Raw genomic sequence first — 24787 nt, 5'->3', positions numbered from 1 at the left:
AGGAAAGCAGAGGGGAAAGCCTGAGTTGTTGATAGCTATGAGTACAGCGCCGTGGAAGATTTCCGAGACAGGATTTGTGGTGTCGTCTAGGGTTGTGCCAATGTCTCCCATGTTAGAGAGCTACTAGACGAACCGTGACAGTCAGATTGACGGGCCCCTTGTCTACAGAAGGACAATGTTATTGTCCCGAACTCGTTGTATTCATAAACCTGCGGCGTTTCGGCTGTGATGGATCGACATACATGGGTCTACAGTCATCATTTTAAAAAGTACCACGGCGTTCGCGCACCCTGGCTCTCGTATCGTTGCCCTGGTAAACGCATCGGCACAGGGACAGTGCCTCTGAATATATCCAGAAGACGTCCGTTCTCTGCCTTACCCTTGCCCACCACGCCTTTTCCGGGTTGATTCCCAGATCGAGTCTCTGCTTCGTCCTCACTTTCTCCTTCAGTGCTTGCGTCTGCATCTTCGACATATTTCTTCTGTTCAATGACTGGGACTACGACGCCGCATTCCCAGTTTCGGCAGTTGAGCTTTGGCTGTTTTTTCGTGCGGTCATGGACCAAACGGCCCCTAAGAACACAATATTAATATAACATAGCCCGGAAAAAAGGAAAAAAATCTCACCAAGCACTCTCAGAACAGTTTGCGCTCCCGACATATGCCCACCCAAGGCATTGCTTATTGCCTGAGGTAGATATTGGCTTGTCCGGTTGGACATATAGAATCTTTGTCCGTCAGCAATGTCCTCATATTAGCCATCTGTAAAATACCTTATTATGCATTACCAGCCCATTCCTCGCACTAACACAGTCTCTTAGTGCATTCTTTGGGAACTTGCCATTATTAAGATACTTTTCTTGAAAGCATATTGTCCCCGCGGAGCTTGGACCACCCCTGGACCTGAGAATCGTTTCCTCAGAGGGAAAATAGATGCGGATTCTATCTTTCCATTCATCCGCTGTGGAAGCCTGGATAAGACGACGCGGGTCAGCAAGCGATTTGGCAGGGAACGTTTTTGCCGTCCGGAGTGTGAGTTCGGTAAGACCAGAATCGCCTATAAATTTTGTCAGTTGAAAGAGTCTATCACTCAACATAACTGAATTTGACCTTGAGCGGCAAGATATAAAGATTTCATGAAGTCGGCATTTAGAGAACCGAGAGATGATGCCTGCCCCCGTTAGCCCCTCTTTGAATATAGAGGTTAGGGGATGCGTACCACGAAATCAAGATTAAGCGGTTTATTTGCTTGTAATCCAAGGGATGATATCGCACGTCCCAACCCGCAGTAACCGGTTTGCTTCCAAGAACTGCCCCAATGCGAGCCACCACTGGGGAAGTTAGTAACATCCGGTAGTAGAGTGTCAAACATACATGGTATGTACGAATGCAAATGGGGCTGTCTTGCTAAAGTCAAAATTATCAAGTTTTGCAATGATGTTTTCATGCAAGGTGCTAGCCTTGAGAAAGTAGACGAGATCTTTGTAGAATTCTGTCTGTTCACTCGAGTTTGAGGCATCCATCTTGGGAAGGTCAACCAAGAAGACACTCTGGCCGATGTTAGCTGTTTCAGCATTATAGTGTAGGAGCTACATACATTCTCCATTACACCATTCTCCCCCCAGTCAAACGGGGTGAGATTTGCGGTCGGGACCGCAATCCGCATATATGTAGGATGAAATAGGAGCATGAGTTTGGAGTGCATACAATTCACCTGAGGCTCCATGGGCGGAAAGCACAGTCGCAAGTTTTTCATGTGCGCGGTTTCTGACTCGTATTGTCGTTTCTTTTGAGTCAGCTAGCGCACGATAGAGTATCACCAAGATATCTTACTGTGGCATCATCCTTTGCTTCCATTATCAGCATTAACCGACTCTTCCCCATGTCAACCTTCGAGAAAAGCCATTCAGTGTCCCAGATAAACGAGCTTATGACCCCCAGCTCGAGATTTGAGCTTTGTAAGACTTCCTCGATTTTGATATCGTCGCCCAGCCTGGGATAACCATGTGCAAACGTTTTCTTAACCGTGCCATCTGGAAACTGAATGGAGGGCACAGATGACGGCAGCGCTATGTTGGCACGTACGCTGCTAGCCTCCGGCTGAAGCTCCATACGGGGTTGCTTCTGCTCACGATTCTCATCTGCAGCGGCAGGGGAATCGGCCTTTCTCTTTGCAAGACGCGCAAGACGCTCCTCCTCCATCTGTTTGCGATCGAGACCAAGGAATGACTGCTGAGTTGGTTTAGGCTCAGCTTGCCCCTTTCCCCCCTGCTCCGACAGTGGAATAGACGTGAGAGCTGGCTTTGACGAGCCATACTTTCCAGCAGGATCTTGCAAAGATAATGCAATAGCCAGCTTCAGTTCTTCGTCGTTTTCGGCGTCATCATAGACGCTTGCGTCTTGATCGGTATCTGAGCCAATGACTGAGTTGGACTTGGGAAAAATTGGCACTACATCGTCATCACTTTCTGCCGTCAAGTCGACCACGGACGTGTTATGGTTACTGGCCTTTTTTGGTGAAGACGGAGTCTGTCCCAAAGAGGCGGCAATTGCTGCTTTGAGGTCTTCGTCGTCGGATTCCATCTTGCAAGCTGATATGTATCGGACACGCTCAAATATGGGTATGGGGTAATATGAAATGTCAGCTGCAAAGTTCCTCGTTGAGGCTGGAAAAAGGGAGAATAGGTGCAGTGACTTGTATGTTCTGTTACCGCGACGATGTTTTCTGCAGCCAACGAAACACACTTTGACTGGGTGTCGAGCCGATTCTCATGAGTCTACGACAGAACAAGCTTGTCTCAGAATGAGACCAATCAAGAAAGATGATAATGTAAATGATCAAGATATGGGGAGTTGGAAGGAAGGAAGAGAAGAGACGGGGCCCCTACAGACCGCATGCACGTGACCATAGGTACCTGCTATATGTGAGGGTTTGAACTTACAACATCCTGAATGAGCAAATATTCTGGAATCTTGGCTAGACCTCCTAGGAGAGACCAGGGAACTAGTGCTTCTTTAATGCTATAGTGAATAATAGGATAACTCAACTTGTGCTGTTGCCGCCAAGGACAGCTGTACACCCTTTGGCCTGCATCTGCTTTACTGGATACGCCGTGGTTTGAGACATATTTACTATTTATTGCTTTATTGAATAACAAGAGACAGCTCCTAGATACAATCGAGACCTGTTACTCGACTCTCATTCATTCACAATGCTCTTGCTGAAAGGCTGGATGGTAAATAACACACTCTTTGATCCTAGCCTTGTACAAATGCAAACAAGACCACACCACCACTCTCATTCTTTCCCAATCTCCTCCATATGGCCAGCTCGTCCATGGCGCCTAACACGCTCAAGACAAACTCAATCAAAGCCCAAGGCCATATCCTTCCCGAGTATCAAGTAGACAAGAGGCACTGCGAACTCGCCAAATTCAATCGAAGCCTGTCGCAGGGCCGTGCTTGAACCGTCTGAGCCCAAAGAACTTTCGGTAAGTCGGCTGAAATATCACGGCCAGAATCTACTGCAGATAGGATAATCGCGTCGACATGCGATTCTTCAAGCCAATATAGGACGAGGCGGACGGACACATCTGTCAATTCGAGGATCGCAGGGAGCAACCCCGGCACTGCGACACGATGGCCTCAGAGGCTTCCAAGGCCGTGCGAGGCGTACTCAAGAATGGAGACAGAAGCTCAAGCTGCTAACTTTATTGTCTCCCTTTCGATCTCAGGCTTCGCATTCGGGAGGAGTTGTCCACGAATAACCAGAAGCCGCTGGAGATTGGAAGGCTTAGACGTGCCAGGAAGGAAGACCTAGCTATCCTTAGGGTTTCCCACGCCATTTTACCACAATAGCTCTGTACCATTCTCTGAGTTGTCGCAGGCTGTTTATTGGAACATTTGGCGTATCTCCTCACAAGGCTTCCCAAACCATTATCGTCTTGTAAAGACAGAGCACAAGTTAATCACGAATCCTCGCCTTAGCCATGAGATAGGATGGCATGGTCCACCTGGATCGGTTCTCTTCTTGCTTGGCTCGAACGACTTCAAAACAGCAATGCAACGTCGCTGGATTTAAGAAGCTCATTGCAATTCTGAAACTGAACGGGCCATCCACGTATTTTAACCTGACCGTGGTAGTCGACGACAATTGGAAGGTGGCTGGCTTCGACAAAGCACTCTTGACCGAGGCTCTGCCCAGCGGAGCATTCCTATTTCTCGGAAAGCTGAACCTCAGGGGCTTTAATGAGAAGAACGCGAACGCCTCAAGGAACTAATCTTTAATCGAGCTTCCGTATGTGAAACTTGCACGGGAGAAGAAGAAGAAGATACGGGGCGAAGTGTTCAGCATCTGGATTTCTTCTCTCTTTACCACCCTAGATGCACTGGAGGGCAAGGTCTATGACAGCAAAGAAAACATCACGGTCAGCTTCAGCTGTTTCCAACCCTAATCCCAGAACGAGCAGGCGGTTTTCGTTCGGTGATTTGGTGACAATGGCACTCGCTATCTGACGAGCATATAGCTGACCAATGATTTCATGTCCAGGAACACGACCCCCGAGAATCGACGTCGCAGTCAACTCACTCAAGGGAAGAAGGCCGTCATCCGTGAAGTCTGGAGCTCTGTGCTGGCCCTCTGTGCCTGGGTTTTTGTTTTCCAATGGAACATGGAGCTGCGAAGGTCAGCGTGGTTTTGATAATGCGAACTTGACTACTGACCCAATGGCCTAGTCGGCCCTTTTGCGATATTGTGATCATTATCTTGTCGCTGAATTTGACGGCCATGACATCTGTACGCACTCCTTTGATATCTCCAGAGACTTGATTGGTGGCTGCGGGGAAGGGAAGGTCCAGGTTGAGACCATTGAGGCCAAGTGTATCCGTCATCTTGTTTGAAGAAATCAATTTTAATGAGAGCGCCACATATGATCCTTTCGGTAGGGAAGCAGAGACCAGCACGATAAAGTGCTTCGTATACAAATGGCTAGCGTTGCGATGCTGATAATAATGACACGACTTTATGGTTCCATTAGTATGGCGGAGATAGCAAAGGCGGTGAGGCTATCAGCCCGCACCGCGGCAGAATATTATCACCGCCTGAAATTTTCTAGAATCCTTCGATATCACCGGACGAATTGACGACTTTATACCCCAGCAGATCTCGGTTGCTTGTGGTGTCCGAGTAGGGAAACGGCTGCCAGAATGCCCAAGTTTGTTCCCCGCCAAAGGAAGCAGCGGCACCGGCAACAGGCCGCTGCTGATACTACAGCCGACACCAATGCGGCGGAGGTCCAGCCTCTCTCCAAAACCGAGAGAGAAGCCAGGAAGGAGAAACTTCGGGAAGAATTGAGGGCGCAACACACGAAAATATCCGCTAAAAAGCAGAAGCGCTTGGACAAATACATTGTGTGTTTGACCCGCCGAATGTCTTGGACCCCTTCTGACACTGCCTAGGAAAACAAACTTAAGAAAGAAGAAAACACAGCGCTACTGAAGAAACTCGCACAGTCGAAACTCGAAGTCACCGGTTTACAGAAGTCTAAGGAGATTGGAAAGCGTAAGAGGGAGGATGATGAGCCCAGACACACAGCAGAGGCCGTTGAAGAACGCAATGCGCCGGGATTCTCTAGTGACGAGTCGGACGATGATTTACCGCGGACGGGAGCGGACACGATTGAGAAGGCACCAGAACAGAAACAGGGGGCGCCGAATGTGATGAATGGTATTGGCTTAAAACGTCCTCTCGAACTTGGTCCGGACGGGTTTCCAATTCTCAAAAAGCGAAAGCGGGCACCGAAGGCTGCGCCTAAAGCTCCGTTAAATGAGGTTCCGTGGGAGGGATTCTCGGATGACGAGGATAAGAATGAAGAGGCCGGACCTGGAAATGAAGCAGAAAGCGAGAAGGAAGAAGGCTCGGAAGATTTAGAGGGTGACAACAACGATGACGACAGTGATGATGACGACGATGATGAGGAAGATGACGCAGATGAAGATGAAGATGAAGAAGATGAAGAAGAAGAAAAAGATGATGATGATGAGGACGAGGATGACGAGGACGAAGATGAGAGCACCGACGGGCGCATCAAACCTCGACAATCAGCCTTCAAATCATGGGCCAGGCAGCAAATCAACGAAGCAGTAGGCTTCAAACCCACATCCGGCCCAATAACCTCAGAGCCACAAGTCATCCCCAAATCCGCTATACCAGTGAGAGCCGTGGAAGAGGAACCTCTACCTCTAGAACTGCAAGTGACAAAGGGCAACCCGTATCGAAAAGCCTTCAGTGTCCAGGTCGATCGTCCCGAGGAAGTCCAAGAGGCTCGCCTCAAGCTTCCAGTTGTGGGCGAAGAACAGAAGATTATGGAAGCCATTCATAACAACTCCGCCATCGTAATTTGGGGAGCCACTGGTAGCGGTAAAACCACGCAACTCCCGCAGTTCCTGTTCGAATCTGGCTACGGAAACCCCGAGAGTGGAAACCCAGGCATGATTGGAGTCACGCAGCCCCGTCGAGTCGCTGCAGTCAGTATGGCGAAGCGTGTGGGTGATGAACTGGGCCAGTTCTCGTCTCAAGTATCCTACCAGATTCGTTTTGAGAGCACCGCTACCAGCAAAACAGCCATCAAGTTCATGACAGACGGTATCCTAATCCGCGAAATTGCCGAGGACTTCTCTCTCAGCAAGTACTCGATCATCGTGATTGACGAAGCCCACGAGCGCAGCGTCAACACAGATATCCTGATCGGCATGGTCAGCCGTATTGTCGACCTGCGCAAAGCTATGAGCGCGGAAGACCCGTCAGTCAGACCTCTAAAGCTCGTGATCATGTCTGCCACCCTGCGCATCTCCGACTTCACGCAAAATGCCAGCCTGTTCCGTCAAGGACCACCGCCTCTCGTCCAGGCCGAGGGTCGCCAGTACCCCGTCACAATCCACTTTTCCCGACGGACACATCGCGACTACGTCGAAGAAGCCTTTAGAAAGGTCTCCAGGGGCCACCGCAAGCTTCCCTCAGGAGCAATCCTTGTGTTCCTGACCGGCCAAACCGAGATCAGACAGCTCTCCAAGCGGTTGAAGCAGGCCTTCAAACCGACACAGCGGGGAGAAGTGACTCAAGCCAAGGTTCAGATATCTGCAAATGAAGCACCATTAGAGGCAGAGGATCTCGAAATTGGCGAAACCGATATCTCCAATACTGCTGTTGACGCCTATGACGATGACGACAGTGACCTCGAGATTACGGGTCTTGATGACCCCGAGGAGGATGAGGAATTCAATGTAGGCGAGGAAGGTGAGGAAGCCATGGATTCATCTACAAAGGTCCACGTTTTACCACTATACTCGCAACTTCCCACGAAAGAACAACTCCGCGTTTTTGAACCGCCACCCGCGGGATCGCGACTTATCGTGCTAGCAACCAACGTTGCGGAAACTTCTCTTACGATTCCAGGTGTCCGGTATGTCTTCGACTGCGGTCGCGCCAAAGAGAAACAGTATGACCTGGAAACGGGTGTACAAAAGTTCCAGATCGACTGGATTAGCAAGGCCAGTGCGAACCAGCGTGCCGGTCGTGCCGGTCGAACAGGGCCTGGTCATTGCTACAGACTGTACTCGTCGGCTATCTACGAAGGCGAGTTCGGCGAGTACACGGACCCGGAGATCCTGCGGACACCTATTGAGGGTGTTGTCCTTCAGATGAAGAGTATGGGTCTGCACAATGTAATCAACTTCCCCTTCCCCACACCACCCAGTCGCCAGGGCCTCGCAAAGGCCGAGAAGCTCTTGAAGAACCTGGGCGCGCTCAGTGCCGATGGCAAGATCACACCTATAGGAAATAGTCTCTCCACATATCCTCTCTCTCCCCGATTTGGCAAGATGGTCTACGTCGGTCACCAGCACGGCTGTATGCCCTACGTCATTGCTCTCGTGTCCGCTCTAGCAGTGGGAGACCTTTTTGTGCCTGAAAACCAGATCGACTCCGTTCCCGGCAAGGAAGACAATGACCGCGACAGAGGCATCTATAAAAACTCCGACAGGCTAGAAGACACAGCGCGCGAGAAGCGACACAAGGACTACGCGCGCGCGCACCGCCTCTTCAGCAAACACGACGACAACTCCGACGCCCTCAAATACCTCTCCGCGATTTGCGCCTACGGCTATGCCCCTACCACAGGCGCGGACGACTTCTGCGACAAGATGTTCCTGCGCGCCAAGGCCCTCAAGGAAGCTACTCAGCTTCGGCGGCAGTTAACGGACATTGTGCGCACCAACAACCCAGGCCTTCTTGAAGCCTACCAGGCGCGGTTACCAGAGCCCTCCGAGAAACAAGTCAAGGCACTCAAGCAGATTGTCACAGCAGGCTTCATCGACAACGTCGCTATCCGCGCTGATCTCGCTCCTATCCCGCCGGAGATGGCTCGCACTCCCAAGCGTGCCATCGACGTGCCCTACCTCACGCTCTTCCGCTCGCGCGACGCCCCTGTAAGCACGAACAACATCAACGAAAAGGCTGTCTTCGTACACCCGACATCCGTCCTGGCGAAGCTCTCACCCAAGGAAATGCCGCAGTATATCATCTACTCGCATCTCCAACAGTCCGTGCCCTCGGTTGTGGCGGGCGATGTGCCGAAGATCAGGATGTACCCACTTGTCACACCGAGTGGGCTGCAGCTGTCGGCGCTGGCGCATGGCACGCCGCTAATTGAGTACGGGAAGCCGATTGGCAAGATTGAGTCGTTGGGTGGTGCGCCGGAGAGACGGGCTTGCTTTGTGATTCCGTCGTTGATAGGCGAGATCGGGACCACGGGGTGGCCGTTGCCTGCGAAGAAGGTGATCCAGAGGAAGGATGCCAAGGAGGGGTGGGTGATTGAAAAGTTTACTACATAGATTTGGATAGAATAGGATATACCCGGTATAATGGCAGTGCAATATTGTACTGTATGCATTTTGCAAAGATGACTCGCTTCCCGCCCGTTTAAGTCCATAACACAACACCCAACGCCCAGCAAGAATCCATGATATCAGAATAGAAGAGCAGCAGCATAGACAGTATCAGTCTAATCCCTCTCTCGTTCCCTCTCCCTCTCCTTCCCCCTCCTCCGCTCAATCTCCCCCCTCGCACTCCCCCCATCTCCCCGCTCGTCCTGATCCCTAATCCCAAGCGCCTTTCTCAACCGCTCACTCTCCTTAATCTTCGCCTCAGCAAGCTCATGCACCTGATAAGCCTTGAATCCCCTCTTTTCATCCCTCCCCTTCGCATTTACACCTCTACCATTAGTCCTCCCCTCCTCCATCTCCTTCGTAAGTCGCGCCCTCAACTTTTCACAAGCCTCCTCAATCTCCTCCTCACTGCGCACCTTCTCGCCCTCATCTCCCGTCCCCTCCTCGACCCGTTCATTAATCTCCTCTAACCGCTCACGCTCCTCCAAGACCTTAACCTCGATCTCGCGCTTCATCTCGTGCTCCAGGATCGCTTTGTCTGGTTGTCGCTGCTTGAAGGCCGACTCGGGTCTGTCTCGGTCATTTGCGGAAGAGGGAGACGGATATGGAGCACCGGCTCCAAAGTTACGCGGGCGCAGGAAGGCGTGGTTCTTTTGCACATAGCCCGACGTGCCGCTGCCGCGGGGTGTGGAGAGACCGACGTTAGAGGACATCGTGATGTGTTTTTCTTGTGCTGGAGTTGAGCTGGGAGGTGCTTTGAATGCGCTGGTTTGTAAGAGGCGCGTGAGAGATGCCAGAGCGATCGGCAAATGTTAGATGGTGTTAGAAGGTTGGTATGTGTCGCAGTGAGGGTTTGTTTCAAAAAGAGCCCAGGTTCAGCCACGAGGCGAGTCGGCTCAACTGGTCGGTACATGTCACGTGATTCCATACACATAGCATAGTAGCGAACAAAGAACGTCAGTAGTATATATCCTCATAGTTTAGTAATAAAAACCATGACTAGCAGTGTATTATAGTATATTGAATAACTAATGAGCCATCAAGTACTACATAGACAACCTAAGCTACATACACCACAAGAACATTCCGGATCCCTCGTGTCCGCTCGATAAAGTAACTTTTCCACCAGCTCATTGTGTGCAAGAGCAAGCCTCACGCTCCAGCATTTTTCGTATCTGCGATTGCTCCCTATGTTCAACGTCCMATTTGTAAGCCCATGAGGTCAATCATGTCAAGCGCAATGTTTCCCATCCCATGTCCAAGCAAGACGCCGACCCTTGGAAAAGCAGAACCGTTGAAAAGCATGGGGACGTATCCTCATTTCCATAACTAAATCGATGAACAAGAAGATAATTATAGATGTAGTTGAACGACAAGAGAAATATCAATCTGTACTCCTGCCATGCCCATGTATTGAGACTTTGCGCCACCAAGCCGTGAGAAACGAATGTCAAAGAATATGGAGTGAATGGCCCATTACGCAGGCGCCCGCAGTATAAAAGAATTATATCAATCTGGAGACAACGAAGTTAAGTATTGCGTAAGAATAATAATATGTCGAAGGAAGAAAACGCCCGGGCTTATGGCACGGTAGCTGTGAGTTCAGATGATCCAGAGCCGGATATGGAGGCAGCGCCATCGCCATTGCACTGATTATCTGTCGGGGGTGGTGTAGGGGGCGTCGCCACGAACGGGTCTTGTACTGCGCGCTTCATCGGTTGCGGGGAGGATTTGTGAGAATTTGGGGGTGTGGTCGATGATGTATGGTTCGAAGCAGGGATTGCGGAATTTGGACAAGGACTCGAGTCTCCAATGAGCTTTTCAATGGCCGCAATTTGCTTGCCACAGTTTGATTTCTTCATATGCACCAGCAATGGTTTGATGCGTTGCACAAGCGCGGCCCGCTCCGCGTTCTGGAGATGACCGAGGATTTTTTCTGAAAGACAGTTAGAGAGCATAACTCTAAGAAGGAGGTACAGCAACTTACGAAGTACGTAATTTCCATACTGGTCGGCTATCAAGTCAATGAGTTGGTTTTCATGACCGTCCACCTTAGCAGTCAACCTCGTAATGATGTCCCGGCGTTGGATGTCGTTTCCAAACTGGATGCTCTTTTCGACAACATTACTAGCGAACTTGTGCTTCGAATGGTAAAGTAGCCTATGCTGGACCTCATGGATCATGAACTCCCGATCTGCTTTATCACCGCGTTCAATGATGTGCTGAATCACATAGTTGCCAAACTGATCCTCAATGAGTTTCGGGGTACATAAACGAATCTCGGTAAGTATTCTTTGGCGATCAAACGGTTCACAGAACTCGAGCATCCTCTGGATGACTCGGCACCCGTAAGAATGCGTCGATTGCTTATCTACCTGGCCAATGAATGATTGAACCAAGCTTTTCGTCAACTCCGAGGGGACAAACTCGAAGACCTTCTGAATCACGTGGTTCCCGTGTTGACTTTCAACACACTCAAGGATCCGCGGTTGGATCTCTTGTACTAACCAAGCTTGCTGGTCAGTAAGAACATGTTCCAAAGCCTGTAGATTGTCAGCTTGAGCTATAATTTGAGAATGCTGGATGAATGTACCTTCTGGACCACCCGGCACCCATACGGAGAGAGGGACAATTTAACGACCTTGCACCGCATCTCATCTGTCATGGTTTTCTTCTGCGACTGATTGCCATGTTCGTACAATTTCTGGGCAACATAATTGCCGAAGATGTCCTGCGCTAGCTGGAGGAAGTTGGGACGGATCTCACGAAACACTCGCTCTTTTTCGTCGCTGTTGGCCGTCTCGATCTTCTGCTGGAGAAATCGGGAACCGTATTGATCGCCGCTAAATTCCACAATATGGCCATATATGTCCTTTGTCATTGTGAATAAGCCATCAAGGAAAAAGGGCAGAAAAAACGTACCTTAAGCTCGAATCTTTTGGTTTTTCCATGCGTTCTAAAGTCTGCAAGGACAGGACCCCATGACTCTTGAGGAGAACCGTGTTCACGTGGCAGGGGTCGAGCTGTGAGAGCCGCTGCGTTGAGTTGCGCAGCAGGGTAGATACTTGCCAAAGCGGCTTGAGGTGCGTAGCCGTATTCATAAGCGGGCGTGAACTGTCGCTGACGAGCGAGCATATTGGGCATTTGGTACGAAGACTCCACGGGAAGTTCCTCTCGCACCCTACCCTGTAAGACCACGTGCTGATTCTCGTTATGTGCAAACCCGTTCCGATAACGACTTCCGGAGTTAGAACCTGAGCGGCGGCCATTTATATACGGGGCAGCTGATGCGAATTCTCCGTATGGAACAACGTCTTGGCCTCTGAGTTGTGGCGATTGTGCTATTTGATACGCCAGGGCGTGGTTCTGTGAGAGATACTCATTGCCGTAGCTTTGCATTGCCTGGTAACTGTCTTCATCTCGTGAACCATGGGGCTTCAACCTGTTCAGTGATGTATCCAACGACGCGTGCGACACGAATGGTGGACGGATTGTGGCATTCGATATCTCGTTCAGTTGGAGTGTCTCAAGGTTCGAGCTCAAGTCCGAAGGTTCGTTGCCAAACCGGCTATTGAATGGAGCATCCGAGCTAAATGAGGGATAGGCGGTATGGGCGGGCCTCTGACAAGCATTGGAAGTGGAATTGTGAGATGTATGAGCGTAGCCGTTGCGGGTGCTTCCCCTTTGAGGCATATTATCCGCCCGCTTCTGCATTGAGGACATGCTCACCGTTGCCATGTGCTCAGGCCTTGGGTTGTCCAAGGGACTCGTGAATCCTGATTGCGTCTGGTACGCCGTCGTAGCAGGACTACCGGCGAGACTGACGTTTCGCCTATCATTATTATGGTATATATTGCGGGTTCCCAAGGCACTCGTCTCTCCCGCGGGGGAAACCTGTCCCGAGCCGTTAAGATAAGCCATTTGACCCGTTCCTGATACCGGACCGATACCGGACGAACCGGGCTGTGGTGGAAAATAGCCCGTGACGTCTTTGCCGTCGGGGAGACCGGCTGCGCTGAGATCAGTGGAGCGGTTCTGGATAGGGGATGTGGCCATGCCATTTCCCTGTGCTCCAAACCCCCAGGGAACGGTGCGTCGATTACTCGACTCCCAGCTATTATCAGACTCAGAGGACGCTAGCAGGGAGCTGGAGCCGGATATCCCGTCCACCGTAGATCGCCCGATGGGGTCTAGCAATGAGAGCGCGCATTAGCATAGCACTTACACTAAGTCAGGGAAGCCCAATTACATACATTCTCCGTTATTACCCCAAATATGACTGCCTAGGGTCCAGCTCGAATTGGCGCTTACGCCGCTGCTGGTACTCCCATGAGGACCTCGCGCTCGCTCATTGAGGACCGCGGACTGCATATTGGCAGCTCCGTTCGATTGTGCCTATGGTCTGTCAGTCCACCACACAGTTGACCACTTTTTCTGGAGCGTAACTGACCCTTCTTGGATGCGTCGAAACAGTCATGTCACCTCACTGTCGAAGTATGACCAGCTATGTGTTCCCTAATCGAAATATTCCGACCACGAATGAACATATACAATGTATGACTTCCTCTCCGATGTACCTGAAACGGCAGGAAACTAATCCGTCCTTAAGAGCCGAGGGATTTATCTGCGGTATGAAGGCACGAGACCCTGATAATATGGCGAGCAGCACGAGGGTCAGTCACACATCGAGCACGAGTTTGTCTTGGACGTGACAGAAGAGGACTCACCCAGTACTGGGTCCCAAGCGAAGGGGTAGAGGTGTAGGAGCACCAAAAAAGGTCCGAAGAACAGGATATGTTTTGATTCAAACCGAAGCCGGATAGCGTCCGATGGGAATTGAAGGGATGGCCCAAGGGAGAAAAGTGGCAGGCAGGAAAGAAGTGGTAGATGCCAACAGAGAAGTATAAACGTGAGAGTAAACGCAAGGCGATGATTATCTCTCCCTTTTTGTTTGCCCGCCTAGAAGCTCAGCAAGTAGCCGTAGACCGATTTTTGTTGTCAAAAGAGAACCGCGGCGCTACCACGCTCCGTGCATGCTCAGCAAGCTCGAAATTCGCAGGTCGGCCTCAGCAAAGACTAGAGGAGGAAAAAGATGCGGGCCTGTTTAATTGACAAGCACTGGAAGCTTGAATGGGTCGCAGAAGCAAGGGGGAGGGGAAGGGTTAAGTGAAATTGCAGTTGGTATGGGAGGAGAATGTGCCTGTTGCGCAGATTGAGGAGCGATCGGACGTGATTAGTGGAGCGTCGTAGAGTGGGAATGCAGACGAGAGACAAAGCACGGCGTCAACGTCGAGCAGTCGTGACACAGGCGAAAGCAAGCATGCGACCCAAAACGGCTGACTGGGGTTGATAGATCGATCTTTATCGCAAGTGTCCGCCGTCAAAGATGTACGGGTATGGGAAAGAAGGCCAGAGGGCGGTGATGGAGACCCGTGGATTAGCCGGAAGTTGTGTAAGAATATGTCGAATAAGAGACAGACGATGGAGGAAGCGAGGCTCCAGGCAGGGCGTGCAAGGCAAGGTAAAGTCGTGGTGGAGAGAAGAAGGGTAGTACAGAAACAGCGATAGAAAAAGAGACCGAAGCGAAGAGACCGGAGGATAGGAAGGGGGCAAATAAGCTAACAAGAGAAAGCAAGGCTGTTAAAGATTAATATGTAAAAAAGAAAATATAGAAGACTTTTCGACCAGGCGGACGAAAGGTCAAATGGTTGGTGACCAGACGGATATGATGAGGAAGACGCGATAGATAAGCTGGGCAGTCGAGCTGGAAAAAAGATGCTGCGGGCTGGAAATCTCGAGACTAAGCCTTAAGCTCGGGCAGGTACCACTCTGCCGACAGATCCAGCCAGGCCTGAAATCCGGGGCTCTTCTCTACTGGCTTTCTCCCTGCACTTCCAACCCAAAATATGATGCACTCACACTGAGACTACGTATTCGAGAACACTCTTGACATATGAGTCATTCCTTACCTTGACACTCTGTTCTGTTCCGGCCCATCTCACTGGGATCGAGATCCAGAGTTTCGCTTGCGTCATCTTGGCTCGCCATGGTTCACTGGCAGGGACTGGTCTCCTGAACCAGATGCTCTTCAACGATTATGACTACAATGCTACGACAAAGTCACTGTCGAGATCTTCAATACCTGACTGAGCGAGGCTCATACCGCGGATATTATTTCCAGCTCTCGTCCGCGGATAGGACCCTTTAGTATCTTTTACCAGTTCCGTGCTAGCTTCATCATGCCGGAGCAGCTAAGCCAGCCAACTAGATCCACTAGTTTAGCCCGACTACCTTATTCAACGAGATGCAATGGCGAGCACTATGCAGCCAAAAACCTTTTCTTCCAGTACGTGCTTTGGCTGGTATAGTTGCTTGTCAATTGCTAATTGGATATCAGATGTATCCTCATTTTCCGATTTTTGCGCGCGGAGCAGAGCCTCTACTCCGTACATTCGCTGCGCGTGCTATTTGGTCGACGCCAACGAGGCCATTTCAGTCGATTGGCTGTACGAATCTAATAATCTTGTGCCCGTGGGCGTATACTCGAGCACGGGGTGCGCCTCCACTACTGCTACTAGTAACCATCCCTTACATCCTAATGATAGCGCTGACTCCTGATTCACCCGGACATCAAGGGCGCCTCTCCCCAGTAGTCGCGATGATGCAATGTTCTTGTCGTATGCTCACTTCTTAAGTTTCTCCATTTGACGTCGTTCCGAGATTGAGCACACCACATACGGGCATCACTTCCAGTACCTACTTCCTCAATGCAGTGCGGGGACAACCAAGGCTGTTCGCATCTCGTCGCTGATCCGCGTGCTCTAGAAGACATTGAAGTTCGGAATCAGAGATACGACTTGTTGGACTATGCCCACAAGGAGATTATTCCCACCTAGCCATCCGTCCCCCTTGCGTTGGTTCGGTAAGGACAATCCATACTCTTTGGGTCCGCGACTATGCTTTGCTCAGCGAAGTGACAAGCCTGGCGCCGATTGTCGTGATCCGAACTTCGATTCCTGGCACCTGGCAAGTCGAAACTTGACCCTGCACGCCATAGTCCGTGCCATATTTTCAGACTGGAGTTGATAATTCCTTCTCGCTTTCGGCCTTGGTCGCGGTCCAACCCGCCTTTTGAAAGTATCACAAATGCAATATTACCATCCAACCGGTATATAAAGTTGCGCAGTAATACTTTGAACTCTCAACATCCCCAAAGAGGACTTGCACCATAACTCATGACGCGCTCGAAAACAGGGGACGGTATACATATCTACGTAGTACTTATCCTCGGTTCTTGCTTCCTACCCATCATTAGGTGTACCAGTCCTTAAATGCGGCCTGTTTCCCTAACTCAATGCTCTCCAATTATCAAGCCCTAAATATCCAGATCCGTTCCATGGATCGAGTAAGGTATACAGATATAGTTCACACAAATAACTTGCTCATGCTAATTCCGGAAACTCTTCCCTCTAATTGAACCTAAAGATGACTCAATTTATTCCAAAAGCCTAGACCAGAAAGGCTGCATTGTAGTGTATTGAGGATGATAGCATTATCCCATCTGGCACTAGGTTGTGATTCTAGGCTTTTGGAGTAGGGTTGCATTTGATCAGACCTAAATTAGCTTTAGACCGGGTAAGTATCAAGCTTCCGAAACGCGTGAATCGTCCATGGCTAAGCAGTGCATCCGTGGACCAGCTCTGAATATATATTTCTGACGGGAGCCTAGACTGCAAACACAGCATTTGAACAAGACTAGCTAGCAGCCCAGGCCAGTTTCTTACCATTAATGCATTTCATTTCTAGATTAAACACTCTACCTGGACTACCTATGAATTTGCTCTTGAAAGCTATTTTGGAGTGTGCCGGGTGACTGACCTCAATGCAGGAAGAAAGCCAGAGCATAGTTGAGAAACTATCAATAGAAGCTTGAGGAGGGCTTTAGACTCGAGATAGATTCGTAGCGCAAGGCTGGGACGAAATGTTGACAATGCAAGTTACCCGACAGCCCAGCTCCACCGCAGTCCCTTCAGCTCTGCTGGTTCGGGAAATCCGCTGTCACAAGGTTTCGAGCAACACGATTGCACCAGGCTGAGAGAAAGAGTTAGCAGATTGGCAGCTGGAACTGTCTGCTGGTCAGAAGTATACCATGGAAATAACATCCGTCAAGCTAAAGAAGTCTGGCAGGTTACCATATAAGCCCTCACCTAGATAATTCTCTATTTCCTCTCCTCTCCTTTCTTTCTCTTCCCTCCCTCCCTTCCCTTCCTCTTCCCCTTTCTTCTCTTCTCACTTTGTCCTGTCACAAGCGGCCCTAATTTTCAACTAGAGAGCGGAAAAATTTCCCTGCCCATTCCGGTACATGGGTTCGAGGACGCTAGCGAGAACAACACCCAAGGGTCATCCGCGCTGGATCAAAACTCTCTTCGTCAAATTCTTGACCAGATGGTGATAAATGTTCAGTTCAAAGTAGGGGGGTAGCGAGTGCACCGGAAGTTGTGATTTTGATCGGAAAATGAGTATTTAAACCATGTCCCAAAGTTTGAACGCGGACACTGATCCAGGCGCACAATGCAGACAATTGTGTAGGATCCATGGATAACAGCGGGGGAGGACGCGTATGTTGAGGGCATTCCTAACCTCAGTATTCGTGAGAGTTTGCGCTGGATTGATGCGGACGATATCGATGGCGTCAGTTTGACAACTAGGGAGGACTGTTTTTGCATCCTCAGGCTCCGCCAGGCCGCGACCTGAGCGCAGACATTGAACTTGAGGGGCGGAAACCCAGGCCTTTGATGATACAACCGTCAATATGGAAACACACTCCGCGTCTCCTATGTACGGACCATACATAGCCAACGTCGCAGCTGCAGCCACGGGGTCGTAAGGCCGCGGTTTTAGCACTCCGGGGTCCTCAAGGATACCCTGTTATATGTTTGAATTGGAAATATTGCATGGGCTGTCCAGGAGCGGAGCAACAGTAAGAGAACTTTGTTGTTGCTTCGATGTCATCCTACCGACCATGTGAAGAAGATCATGAATCGGGATCGACAAGCGATTGGATTCTCTGTTGATGATGATGACTTGTGTTTCATTAGGTTTTCAGGCATGCGAGATGTGTGTAGTGCTAAGTTCGCCGATGCGATGGAAGTCCTGCCGTTTCATCAACTGTGCTTCAATGTACGGAGGTACTGCCACTATGCTAGCCGCCGGCAAGTTCAGGGGCAACTCGGGTATATGACTGGGCATCAGCTTGACGATTTCTCCCTCATGTCGCTTGACGAAGATTCAATCAATCCGTCGACCCTGGAAAGTTGCTGACGGCATCTCATAACAACGGGGTCGGTAGGTTTCAGAAGGCAATGATCAACCATTCGACCATAGACTAACTATGTCATGAATATTCCTGTCATCGTCTCTTGCGCTGGCCTAGTGCAATATTTGGACAATGTTGAATGTTCTGAGTCTGACAGTACCACCCAGTACATTGTTCAAGTCGGGACTGTGTTTGAGGTCTCAGGGAGTCGGGGTCAAAGAGCATTGACGGAGAATAAAACAACGGGGCTTTGTCAGTCTGAAACCGGCAGACGTTTTCTAGAAGAATGAGGAGCCTTGGGGTTCATGTCATTGTTTCCAACAAGGCGATGATGGATTGATGACCGCACAGGACGCCCAGCCTGGCTCAGCAGGCTAACATTGGCAACGGGGTTCGTGACCAGGAGAAGGCGAATGAGGATGGCTGACAAAATTAGGATGGAGGAGGGTCAGGAACGCTGGCAGTGTGATAGGCCGAGGCTGGAAATTGCACAGGGGGAATCGACAAACAAACAAAGCGCAGGTGGAGTGTTTCCTCCTTTAGTTTTCGCTAGATCGGCGCCGCAGAGAACGAGACTCCAGCGAGCCAACAGCCGGCAGTGTTCTGGCCCTGGCCCGCAAGCTATTTTCGCCTAAGCGCCCTTGCTCGGCCGTTGTGAGCCTGGCGGTTGCTGGCCCTCTCCCTTTCTCTCTCTCTCGACCACGTCCCGACTTCCCAACCCTCTTCACTCTTTCCTTGCCTTTCATCTTCCCTCGTTCGTTCCTTTTGCTCCCAACCTCGACATTTTCTCCTTCGCACAGGTGACAGTTTCACTCATTCAACTGCTCGCCGTCCATTCTTTCTCTCGAAACCGAATCCAACCCTGGCCCGTTTCCTCACTACTGTTGAGAAACCAACTGACCACGGACGAATCCCCACGAACCACCACCACCACCGACCAATACATTCCCTCCTTCTATAAACGACCCAATAGCCGCCGAGTAACTTGGAATATCAATCTGAACAAGATAAGATCGCCGAAACATCTAGGACGTTTCTGCTGTCTCAAGAATTCCCAGCCGAGCATTCCGACCGTGTCCACAGCAACACTTTCGCTTCTTGAGCCCACTGTCCTCGCGCGGTTGCACCATCACCATATAGACACAACTCCGATACTGTCCTGGATACGAAATAGTCGAATCAAGCCTCAAAATGAACCAAGTATTCCACCGATTTGTTGCGCGAGATGACGAAAAGACTGAAGGCCTATCTGAGTCCATGGTCGACTTGTTGATCTCTCTCTTGGTCCTTATCCTTCTCGGTATTGCCTTGATTGGCGCACTTCTCGTCCTCCGCCGCAGGAACAGGAATCGCCAGCAGCCTGAGCTCCCTGTACACAATGGTCAATGCTCGACCCATCACCGCAGCCTCACTATCTCTGCGCCGCCGTACGCAAACACAGAATCCGTGTTTGTCATCGATGAGAAGCGCAACCTAATGGAGAACTCGTCAAGCCCACCACCCAGTCCTGTACCTGAGATTCGTATCACATTCCCCGAGGAAGAGGATGAGTCTGGAAAGCGCAAGTCCGGCCGGGTCGTCGTAGTAAGGATCAGTGAAGCGGGCAGCGTTGGCCTCGAGCCATACAATGACCAGCTTCCGCCTTACCAGACGAGCGATGCAGACCGTTTCCAGTCCCTGGACATTGACCGCATGGGCGGTTTGAAAGAGAAGGATGACGCAAAGCGTTGGGGTTAATATCATACCAAGACTCCATCTTCAAACCGTCCTCTCTCGATAAATCCATCAATTGGCTATGCTATATTCGTCCTTCCTCTTCACCCTTCCATGACCAGCGCTAAGCACGACCACCTTTCGACAAAAATCTGCTTAGTTGTTCCTGCACATCTCCACAATCTCGTGAACCGCACCTTTGCGACTAGCAAATACGCAGCATCTAACTCGATTCATTCGTACACGAAATCAGCCTTGACCACAACGATTCGGGGTTTTCGCAGGCGGGTTGAACTCAAATTGCGTTAACGTGTTTGTGGAGCATTTGAACTTGCTACTTTGATCTCTATATTCCATTCGGCGTTCATTTCTTGTGCTTGTCACTCATCCTCTCCCCCCTGCCATGACCCTAGGGTTTGGAGAGAGTTACGTTCTGCTTTCCGTTGGAGCTCACTTACCTTTCTCCTACGCTGCCTTGTCGCGGCGCCTTTTCTACTATTCTTTTGTCACTACTTTACCTTTACCTTCTCGGTCTCCCATAATGGTGACTTGCAGCTGGATAATGTATGTACTTAGTCAAAGCTCTGCATTGGACGGCCACCCACCCTGCAGGTGTGAGCCTCGCTGAATGTAGCTGTTGACCTTTTGAGGTCTATTTGATAGCGCATTGCTTACTTTTCTGAATTGAGGCGCTTGTGCTGATGTCCCCTGACTTTCAAGAAGCCAATACCAACTCAACTACAGTAGGTATATACTAAACAGTTGTCCATTTACGGAAGTGACCCACTCTGACAGGGTTTTCTGATGATCCGTGCCGCGTCCACCAGTAAAAGTGCGCGAATTCGTAGAACGAGATGCCGAAAGCGCCGACTCCCCCACGTCACGGGCAGGATTTGGTGCCTTTTTAGCTGCCGACCGAGTGCTTGTCCGCACTTGAATATCTGCAATTGCGCTGCGTTAGCCCCTATTCTCTGCAACTCAACGTTACCCGGTGTCTCAGATGGAGCTGCAGATGCGACCATGAGCTGTTGGATCTGCTGAACCCATCTACGAGAAGACCGAGCACCTGCAGCTCCTGAGCATATAGCTCCGATCTCTGGCAGGGGAGAGCCTGGAAAGGAGGGACGAATCTCAATTGCCTCCCTTCGATGAGTTTCGTTAACCTTGCTCTCTGGAACCCTTAACCTTGAAATAGCCATACGAATTGTCAATTGCCTGCGTGAAATCGATTGCGACGAGTCCCAAACCTCCGCACCCTCGAAATTCCTGAGCTGGTTGACAAAGCCATTAGAGCTTCCGATTGACGATATCCGCAATAATGAGTTCGCGCAACGAAAGTCTGAGCGCGAATAACCTCAATAAGTCTCAGCCACCATTGAACCTGTCATCGCGGGCTTCCGACCCTCTGAAAGCGCAGAGCCCAAAGATGCTGCCCGGGTTACAATCTCGCGGGACAAATACGAGCAAGAAGGATGATCATGCGAAGGAACTGGAGCAGGAATTCAAATATAAGCATCTGAGCCTGCTCGGTGTGTTCGTATGGATATTGTGAGCTTCTAAGTGGCTGTAATTGACCTTCGAAAGGTTTAAATCTAATACTGGCTTTTCGACTAGGTTCTTACATGTTGTTGGTATCTTCTTCTTCACCAAAGGCTTCCTCCTCACTCGCATGGTCCTGGAAAATAAGTCGACCTGTGACGCCCTTCCGTTTGATGACTCGCCCTCGTCTTTGCTGGAGCAGTCGCACCGTGATGAGTGCTGGCACCCAAAGTCATTCGACAAGGCCATTGTTATTGTAATCGATGCTTTGCGCTACGATTTTACCGTCCCATTTGCGCCTAAGGCTGAATCAGAAAGTGCTCAGCTCTTCCATGACAACATACGAGTGCTGTACGAGACCGCCGTCAACACCCCGCAAAACGCTTTCCTTCTTCCCTTCATCGCAGACCCACCGACCACTACATTGCAGCGACTGAAGGGTCTGACCACAGGCACTCTGCCTACGTTTGTTGATGCCGGGTCAAACTTCGCCGGTACTGCAATTGACGAGGACAACCTCGTTGCCCAGCTTCACGCGGCAGGAAAGAGCATTGTCCAGCTTGGTGATGATACCTGGCAAGCTCTTTTCCCAGGTTATTTCAACGACAATTTGACTCGGCCGTTCGATTCATTCAATGTGTGGGACTTGCACACTGTTGACAACGGGGTGAACGAACATCTATTTCCTCTCCTAGAGCCTCAAAACCAGACAAAGTGGGATGTGATATTCGGGCACTACCTTGGAGTCGATCACGCCGGTCATCGATACGGCCCAAACCATCCTGCCATGGCAGCAAAATTGAGCCAGATGGACCAGGTTATTCGGGAGCTCATTGCTAAAATCGACGACAGTACGCTGCTCGTTGTGATGGGTGACCATGGCATGGACTCGAAAGGTGACCACGGCGGCGAATCAGATGATGAGGTTGATGCTGCATTATGGATGTATTCCAAGAAGGGAGTCTTTGGCCGTACCAGCCAGGAAACGATTATGCCACCCAAGTACGCTCGTGAGAGATTTGTCCCGCAGATTGACCTCGTCCCAACTCTCTCGTTGCTTCTCGGACTTCCCATTCCTTTCAACAACCTTGGCTCGCCTATCGAGGAAGCTTTCATTGGTACCAGTGGGAAAGATTGGAGAAACTTGGTCACTGTCAATCGCCTGGCTTCCGCGCAGGTCAAGCGATACCAGCAAGCTTATGCCAAAACCCACGGTTCAGACGACGGCGAGGACTTTGAATCAATAGGGTATTGGGAAACTGCTGAAAAGAGCTGGCAAGCCCAGAATGGTAGACCCAGCTCGAAGAATGCGATCCCGATCAATGAAGCCTACAAGCAATATCAACGGCATACCCTCCAGATCTGCCGCGGATTATGGGCGAGCTTTGATGTACCAAGCATGCTGCAAGGAATCGGAGTGCTCCTTGCTGGCATCATTCTGCTGACTTTCTATGCTCGCGGAGTGCAGTCTGACCGCACGGAGCTCACTGGGCCCTTCCTCTCGCGTGTTGGACTAGGATTCGTACTGGGTGGTACGTCTGGCACCTTGTTTGCGGTCCTGAAGATGACCGAAATGAAAGTATCCGAGTCATCAGCTCTACTAGCCGCCATCGGCAGCATCTTCGGCGCTTCGACCGCAATCTTCGGTTGTTCTCAGCGCTTGTCGCTGCCGCTACCCAACTCGCTTTTTGGGTGGCTTGCCGTTGTTTTCACTGTTAGTCAGTCTATTGGGTTCGCATCCAATTCATACACGATATGGGAGGATGAGATTCTTCTATTCTTCCTCTCCACGTTCGGAGTCATTGCTGGTATCTCTTCCATGCGGCAACAGTCGACCACAGACCGGGTGCTCGGGGTATATCATTCAATCGTCTTCGTCCTCCTGGGAAGGGTAGCATCTCTGTCTCGCCTTTGCCGAGAGGAGCAAATGCCTTTCTGCCGCTCGACTTATTATGCTTCTAGCACATCCTCCACCTCCGCTCCGTGGCAGCTGGCTATCCCTTTCCTTGTGATGCTTATCCTGCCAACAGTCATCAAGGGCTTCTATGCCGGGTCAAAGTCATATGAAGGAGCAGCCAGCCTGTGGATCGGCATCGGTTTTCGCCTTGGCTTGTTTGTCACCTCAGTCTTCTGGGTGCTAGAGGAAATCGACGGCAAAGAGTGGCTGCCCCTCAGTGATGAAACCCTGAAGACAATTAGAGTATTTCTTGCCCAGCTTGTCCTAGGGCTTGCCTTCGCCGCCGGCACAACAGCATTCATCTACTCCAAACCCTGTGTCAGCATTAGCGTCGCACAAACTAATGCAGAGCCCGAACCCAAGCGTCCATCCCCTGGCGAACAACAACTCCCACGGACAACGGTGACAATCCTCGGCTTCGGCAACATCCATGGCACCCGCTTCTTCTTCCTCGCGATCAACTTCTGCCTAGCCATCACCCTGATGCAGAAACCAATGGGCCAAGGCGCCATGGGCCTCCTCCTTTGGCAGATCCTCTCCCTCCTAGAAATTCTCGACACAAACGCCCTCGTCACTAGCAACTCCTCCATCGGACCCACAGTCCTCGGCCTCCTCGGCTCCTTCTATTATTTCAAGACCGGCCACCAGGCCACCATAAGCAGCATCCAGTGGGAAACCGCCTTCATCCCCCTCACAACCGTCAAGTACCCCTGGTCCCCACTCATCGTCATCCTCAACACCTTTGGCGCGCAGATCCTTGCCGCCATCGCCGTCCCGCTCACCGTTATGTGGAAACGGCCTCTCCAGCTCACCGACAAGACCTCCTCCTCCGCCCCCCAGAAACCAGCTCTCAAGCTCCTGTCCGACGTTGCTCAGGCTTCCGCTACGTATATCCTTTACTTTGCGACTATCAATCTCGCTACGACAATGTGGGCCGGCCACCTCCGCCGCCACCTTATGCTCTACCGCATCTTCAGCCCGCGGTTCATGTTTGGCGCGCTCGCCTTAGGGGTCGTTGATGTCGTCCTGATTGTGTTTTCTATTGCCGGCGTGCGGTGGAGTACACTCAGTGTGGGGGAGATTTTCGGCTGGTAAAATCACTGAACCAAAAGCAGAAACGAAACCAAGACTAAAAGAGAGGATAGAGATTGTAGTCCCTATATATAGATGGTGTTCTATTTAGCGGGGTTATATGCATATATCCCATGTGGCCCGGGGTTAAGGGTAGGTACGTGGGAGGTGATGCTTAATTCAACGAATTGTACATATAGAATACATTTGCGCGTTTGGTTGGTTTCTCTGTATCGCTATTTACATTG

General features: G+C 50.7%; 7 protein-coding genes across 7 annotated transcripts; 3 read left to right on the top strand and 4 right to left on the bottom strand.

The window, feature by feature from the left end:
- Window positions 1–257: 257 nt before the first annotated feature.
- Window positions 258–2583, bottom strand: DSM5745_04222 (uncharacterized protein; the record flags this gene model as incomplete). Its single annotated transcript, XM_026746238.1, has 8 exons — window positions 258–573; window positions 628–728; window positions 774–1057; window positions 1111–1171; window positions 1220–1331; window positions 1375–1550; window positions 1598–1786; window positions 1834–2583. 8 exons carry the CDS (start codon window positions 2581–2583, stop codon window positions 258–260), a joined length of 1989 nt encoding a protein of 662 aa, XP_026605234.1.
- Window positions 2584–4379: 1796 nt separating this feature from the next.
- Window positions 4380–4890, bottom strand: DSM5745_04221 (uncharacterized protein; the record flags this gene model as incomplete). Its single annotated transcript, XM_026746237.1, has 2 exons — window positions 4380–4676; window positions 4723–4890. 2 exons carry the CDS (start codon window positions 4888–4890, stop codon window positions 4380–4382), a joined length of 465 nt encoding a protein of 154 aa, XP_026605233.1.
- Window positions 4891–5205: 315 nt separating this feature from the next.
- Window positions 5206–8889, top strand: DSM5745_04220 (ATP-dependent RNA helicase ECM16; the record flags this gene model as incomplete). The annotated part of the gene is made up of 2 exons (XM_026746236.1): window positions 5206–5409; window positions 5458–8889. The coding sequence occupies 2 exons, from the start codon at window positions 5206–5208 to the stop codon at window positions 8887–8889; spliced, it is 3636 nt and encodes a 1211-aa protein (XP_026605232.1).
- Window positions 8890–9059: 170 nt separating this feature from the next.
- On the bottom strand, window positions 9060–9656 carry cwc21 (U2-type spliceosomal complex subunit CWC21; the record flags this gene model as incomplete). The annotated part of the gene is made up of 1 exon (XM_026746235.1): window positions 9060–9656. One exon carries the CDS (start codon window positions 9654–9656, stop codon window positions 9060–9062), a length of 597 nt encoding a protein of 198 aa, XP_026605231.1.
- Window positions 9657–10523: 867 nt separating this feature from the next.
- DSM5745_04218 (mRNA-binding protein PUF3) lies at window positions 10524–13314 on the bottom strand (the record flags this gene model as incomplete). Its single annotated transcript, XM_026746234.1, has 5 exons — window positions 10524–10879; window positions 10931–11486; window positions 11537–11815; window positions 11866–13133; window positions 13197–13314. 5 exons carry the CDS (start codon window positions 13312–13314, stop codon window positions 10524–10526), a joined length of 2577 nt encoding a protein of 858 aa, XP_026605230.1.
- Window positions 13315–19450: 6136 nt separating this feature from the next.
- Window positions 19451–19996, top strand: DSM5745_04217 (uncharacterized protein; the record flags this gene model as incomplete). Its single annotated transcript, XM_026746233.1, has 1 exon — window positions 19451–19996. The coding sequence occupies one exon, from the start codon at window positions 19451–19453 to the stop codon at window positions 19994–19996; it is 546 nt and encodes a 181-aa protein (XP_026605229.1).
- A 1294-nt stretch (window positions 19997–21290) lies between these two features.
- DSM5745_04216 (mannose-ethanolamine phosphotransferase GPI13) lies at window positions 21291–24563 on the top strand (the record flags this gene model as incomplete). The annotated part of the gene is made up of 2 exons (XM_026746232.1): window positions 21291–21520; window positions 21587–24563. The coding sequence occupies 2 exons, from the start codon at window positions 21291–21293 to the stop codon at window positions 24561–24563; spliced, it is 3207 nt and encodes a 1068-aa protein (XP_026605228.1).
- Between the last annotated feature and the right edge of the window lie 224 nt (window positions 24564–24787).

The sequence above is a fragment of the Aspergillus mulundensis genome (genome assembly GCF_003369625.1).
Source record: "Aspergillus mulundensis strain DSM 5745 chromosome Unknown scaffold_3, whole genome shotgun sequence".
NCBI lineage: Eukaryota > Fungi > Ascomycota > Eurotiomycetes > Eurotiales > Aspergillaceae > Aspergillus > Aspergillus mulundensis.
The sequence above is the reverse complement of the archived record's forward strand: the minus strand, read 5'-3'. Positions and strand labels throughout refer to the sequence as shown.